This window comes from Octopus bimaculoides, chromosome 14 (assembly GCF_001194135.2).
Source record: "Octopus bimaculoides isolate UCB-OBI-ISO-001 chromosome 14, ASM119413v2, whole genome shotgun sequence".
Taxonomy (NCBI): domain Eukaryota; kingdom Metazoa; phylum Mollusca; class Cephalopoda; order Octopoda; family Octopodidae; genus Octopus; species Octopus bimaculoides.
The window spans coordinates 16,625,056-16,630,926 of NC_068994.1; the positions used below are offsets into that span (position 1 = coordinate 16,625,056).

The following is a 5,871-nucleotide window of genomic DNA, read 5'->3' on the forward strand; positions in this document are numbered from 1 at the left end:
GCACAAGACCAGCAACTTCAGAGGAGAGGGCCTAAGTTGATTATATTGACCCCAGTGCTCAACTGGTACTTATTTCATCAACCCCAAAAGGATAAAAGGCAAAGATGACCTTGACAAAATTTAAACTCAGAATGTAAAGATGGGCGAAATACCATTAAGCATTTTGCCCTATGCAGTCCAACCCATGCTAGCATGGAAAGCGGACGTTAAACGATTAACAATTCTGACAGCTTGCCACGTTCTCCTTGCCTTGATATTATGTGATAGTTCTAAATGAATGCCACCATTATGCAAGCAGTGTCCTTTGATCCCAATCTTCTATGAAAACAAGTGAGGGTTAGTAACAAGAAGGACATGTCGAAGTGGATTTTCTAAGGACATCTGGACATAGAAAATCCACCTCGACAAAATTTTGTCCGACCCATGTGAGATTAGAAAAATGGACATACAAATGACAATGATGATAATTCCTTGAGAAACTATATTGACCGTTGAGGTGCTATTGGTTGAACACAGCGTCCGAAAATAAGATGGACTTGAGCTACCTGGTTGCTTGACCTGCTAGAAATAGCAACCAAAGTCCCTCAAATCACAACCTACCATCTTAGAATAGCTCACATTAGATAAAGTAGTTCTGGGTTCCCTGTGCATAAGAAAAAGATGGGATGGTTACAGCTTGAATGCATTGATCGGTTTGGCCTGGGCTAATAACAAGTTGGGATAGAGATGATTAGGATGTCTTTAATCATGTCTGCTCAATCAGGTCTGTCCTAAGGATAGACAAGCCTCAAGATACAAGTCAAGCTCTTGACTTGTATCATTATAATAATATGATAAAGACTTAGTTGGATGTAAGATACCAAGTGGATAAAAGATGAATGTGTCGCCTTCCTGGCACGTGTAAAGACATTCGAGCGAGATCGTTGCCAGTGCCGCCAAACTGGCTCCTGTGCAGGTGGCACGTATAATACACCATCTTGAGCGTGGCCATTGCCAGTACCGCCTGACTGGCCTTCGTGCCGGTGGCACATAAAAGCACCCACGCCAAAGGGCATCCAGCTGTAGAAACTCTGCCAAATCAGATTGCAGCCTGGTGTAGCCATCTGGTTCACCAGTCCTCAATCGAATCGTCCAACCCATGCTAGCATGAAAAGCAGACGTTAAACGATGATGATGATGATGATGATGAAAAGACCTTATGAAAACATTTCTGAAGCTTACTTATAACTTGCAAAACAGTTAAAATGTCAAGAGGTTCACAAGAACATCACTTAATCCTTTAGCATTTAACCAAGCCATATCCAGCCAAAATATTCAATCTGTTTTATGTTCAAATTGGCCATATCTTGCCTCTCACACCTACCCCTATCCTACAGTGTCAATATTAATATAAACAATCACATCATCAAAATCTCAAAGCTACAAGATAATGCATAATTAATTCAATGCAATGTGAATAAACAAGCATTCTATTTGACAGAGTAATCTGAATGCTAAAGGATTAATCCCTTTATGAGTACATTTCTAATGAAATACAATACCTATAAGTTTTCATGAATTTTTAAAATAAGTAAGAATTTGGAAGGTTTTAATAAAAAAAAATAACTGTCATTACTAAGCTGGTGTTTGGAAAGTAACTTAACAGCACATTCTCACATTATGATAAAAAAAATTTCAATTTAAATATGAGCATTTTAAAACAAGAGGTTTTGTATCATAAGAGAAAATCTCAGAACTGCAATTAGTCCCAAATTACAGCAAGATCTACATCTATTAATAGATAACATATTTGTTGCCCTTCCTTTTTGACAAAAAGGTATATAAAAATAGGATGCCTTTACCTTCGATCTGTACAATTTCACCATATTAAGCTTTCTCAAGTGCTCTCGTTTTTCTTTCAGTAATTTCTCTAAATAAGACTTCCTCCTTCGGAGTTCTAAGTTGGAACTTTCACAATTCCCAGTTATCACAGCCAACTTGTCACCACAGTCATTTTGACTATTGTCTTTTTCATGTTCCACGAAAAGACTATTCACTGCTAATTTCTCATTAGCTTCGTCATTTCCTTCACCTAAAATATCACAGACCTTATTAGTATCCGTACCTGTTGCCCCCAGACATTGGCCATCTTGTCCAGAAGCGGCAACAGGAACCTCTGAAGTTGGTGATGCCAAACACATTCGCTTGGCTTTGGGAGTTCTCAGATCCTGCTGTCCTTGGAAGTTTTTCTTCCGCAAAACTGGAGTTAGAAGCGAACTTGCTTCTTGAAGTTGATGTCTGTGGAATTTAGATGAGTTTGGAGTAAGAAGCAATGATGATGGATAATTTTCTGCAGGAGTTCTTCGGTTAAGTAGAGGGCTACCTGCAGGACTTGGAGTGATACAGTTTAAAGACCTTGCTGTTGCCTTAGCATCAGGTGTACAAGGTTGGGCTTGATTAAGAGAGTTGCTGGCATTTTTTAAAACAGCAGGGGAATAATAGCGTCCACATTTCTTCAGACGTTCTTTCAGAGATGAACTCAGCTGAATAAAGAAATGAAAATAAAATTAAAAAAACAGAATTGTTGGAGGTTAAAGTTCAAATATTTTATTTCTTTTCATACCATCCTGAAAGAAACAAGACTCTACTAGTATTAAACAAAAATCTTTTCTTTCCACTTAGTCAATGAGAAAGGGGCAGCATTCACGACCTGATTGTCCTCATTTTAACATCAACTTTTTCATGTTGCATGGGGTGGATGGAGTTTACTGAAGAAGATTTTCCACAGCTGGATGCTGCTCCTGTTGCTAACCCTCACCTGTTTCCAAGCAAGGTAATATTTCCCCATGGCCAGACATGTTCATGCAGAGTACTGGAAATAAATAGCGCTGCTTCTATAACAATGATAATCATTTACAACTGTCACATGGTGTCAAGGCAAGGAGACACAACACTTATATATATATATATATATATAGTTATAGGCTAGTGCAATCTGAAAAGATCCGGGTACAGGAAGTTAGTAAGCTAGTACAGATGACAAAAAGGTAACTGGACCTGAAGATTAGCTAAACGGGTTTCATGTGTTACAAATTATATAAGACAAAGTTTAGCTATGAAACATACGTAGTCTTTATTTACCTTTTCCATTCCTAGTATTTTTTAAATATATGTGCATATATATATATAGTAGTTTCCATCTATCAAATCTAATGACAGGGTTTTGATTGGCCTAGGGCTATAGCAGAAGACACTTCTCCAAGGTAGCACACAGTGGGATTGAACCCAGAACCATGGAAGCAAACTTCTTACACACAACCATGCATGTGCCATGACTTGCCTTTTATTTTTCAGGACTGATGAGAGAAAAGAAAGAAGTTGTCCTGAAATTGAAGACCTACCCCAAATGTTTGCAAAAGAACTCTGCTAAAGACATCCAAGGAATGGACGGTAGGGTTAAGTCAAGTAATGGATTAATTCAACCAGCTAAGAATTCAGAATGCAAAAGCTGGAATTATACAAGGCATCTCATTCAATGCTTTAACAATTTCTGCCAATTCATCGCTCTAGACAGCTTCTATTATTGATGTCAAGAGGATGAAAACCATCACAAGGTACAGTCCTTATTGTGGTATGATGGTTTGTATGCCTCAATGAACCTGACAGCAATGCCAGCAGAGCACTAACTCCTTGTAGGACCTCCCATTCTGAACAAGTCAAAGGATAGAGGCCAGACTAATATGGAACACTTCTTCCTAGAGGTCAAAAAAGGTTTGCATAGGGCCAACATCCTTACCACGAAATGAAATTTTTAAAAAAAAACCAAAGATGGCGGGGATTTTTTGGAAGAGGTAGACCCAGGAAGATGTGGGATGAGGTGATGAAATATGATCTTCGGATGCCGAGTCTCACAGAGGTGATGACAAATGACTAAGTCTGTTGGCGATTTGCTGTGCTTGAGAAGACAAGTCAAGCTCAGTGAAGTCGTATTCATGATTAGTGCCGGTGACATATGAAAGGCACCCAACCCAGTACACTCTGTGGTGTGGTTGGCATTAGGAACGGTATCCAGTCATAGAAACTGAGCCAAAACAGACGGGAGCCTGGAGTATCTCTCTGGTTTACCAGTTCCAGTCAAACAATCTATCCTATGCCAGCATGGAAAACGAATGGTTACGGAAGTCCAGAGTAAAATAGGAATCGAAGGAGATCATCGGTAAAAAGTGGTTGAGAACAACTGGTCTAGATGGAATCTACAAAGCACATGTCAAATGAAGATTTCAGATAAATATTTGAGAGCAGAACTAGATGCTTTATTTCAAGTTTAAATTACACGGAAGTTTGACTACCTATCATCTCGATACAGTGAAAATGGAACTTCTGCATGGTTGTTTGACTTGTCAGAAAAAGCAACCAAATCTCCTTCAAATCACACACTACCACATACATGCATTATATACATATCAACCGACGAGATGCATGTGGATATCTGCCAAAGTGGCAGACCTACCATCATGAACATACCAGCCATAATTCAGTAGCTTCTTTCAAACACTGCGGATCTAGAGCTACTTTATCCAGTGTCTCATGCATTTGAAAACGGCAACGACTAATTCAAGAAGACTAATACTTATCATATCGACTTAGGAATTAGTTTTGACTGCAATACAAAATAAGGTTGTCCTCTAGCTCGAGGCATTTACCATTTGTATTATACCAACTAACAACTTGCTTTTATTAAAAATATTTTAATAAACTCAAAAACACAAAAATCAGTTGTTATATAGGTGTGTTATCAATTGGGTCGGATTCGGTGTCTAATTTTAATTCAATTAACGTTTTTTTTTATTAGGTGGGTGGGAGTCAGGCGATAATATTAGCTTCAACTAAGTAAACTATCAACATCCAGACATTAGGAATAAAGAAAGAAAATCCATCTTTCATGGCATTCTTCGCCAAAATTAATCTCAGTGCACCTCAAACTCAAAACAGTGAGACAGAAATTACACAATGCAAAGTATTCTAAATAGCTCATTGATATAAACAGCTTTAATATTGTACAAGCATTTGATTTTCCTTATTTTCAAATCTAAATTACGTTGTTTTTAGTTTAATGCAGCTTGCTTCATGACAGGAAGAAAAAAAAAGTCTTAAGAAATTACTGTAGGGAAAAAATAGAGGCGATAGTTATCCAATTTTTATAGACATTCAATGAAAAACAAAAGCAATACTTACTTTAGCCGATCCTTTCGGAGTTTGAACAGTTTTCTGTTCATCCATATTTGCTACGCTTAAAATAAATAATATTAACAATCAGTCGCACAAACGAATGCTTTATTTGTAGATTCTGTCAAACCAAAACAATTCATTAAAAGTTTTTGGAATTTTATTGCTTAACATTATTCATTGAAATCATAGCAATACTTATTAAGCGATTCAGTATAATTTTTCCTTGTTTATATTTGCCGCTTCGGTTGTGTTCGGGTAAAACCGGAAAGTAAATATTTTATTAGAGCCTCGTTTCCAACACATTAAGCGCGGCGAATATAAAACAAATTGCTGGTACACCTCAACTTACGATCATGTAATCAGTATGCGTGCGCGCAACGATCGGAAGTTGTAATGGACTAGTATCGAAAGATCGCCCCAGAGGACGTAAGTTGAGGTAGGCCTGTAAATTAATCTGGTAAAATACTTTCAATAATTTTTTGCCAGAGATCCAAGTCTATAATACAGTAATACCTCGCCATATCGTGGTTTATTATTTAAGCTTACGTCGATTCCTCCGTGGTGTTGTTTTGCATTTATAATAAAATAAGGCGACCATTCATAATTTTATGCAAATTATAAAAATTAAAAAAAGTATACAGTACTGTTTCTACTTCGCGGATT

The 5,871-nt window shown here is 37.5% G+C and overlaps 1 protein-coding gene across 1 annotated transcript in view; it reads right to left on the minus strand.

The window, feature by feature from the left end:
• The window catches only part of LOC106881667 (swi5-dependent recombination DNA repair protein 1 homolog), a 12,795-nt gene extending 6,980 nt beyond the window's left edge, over positions 1–5,815 (minus strand). The window contains exons 1-2 of the mRNA XM_014932133.2: positions 5,215–5,815; positions 1,842–2,522 (exon numbers count right to left, since the gene is read on the minus strand). Of these exons, the coding sequence (XP_014787619.1) occupies positions 1,842–2,522; positions 5,215–5,259 (726 nt within the window). The 5' untranslated portion in view covers positions 5,260–5,815. The remainder of the gene's footprint in view (positions 1–1,841; positions 2,523–5,214) is intronic.
• Positions 5,816–5,871: the final 56 nt, after the last annotated feature.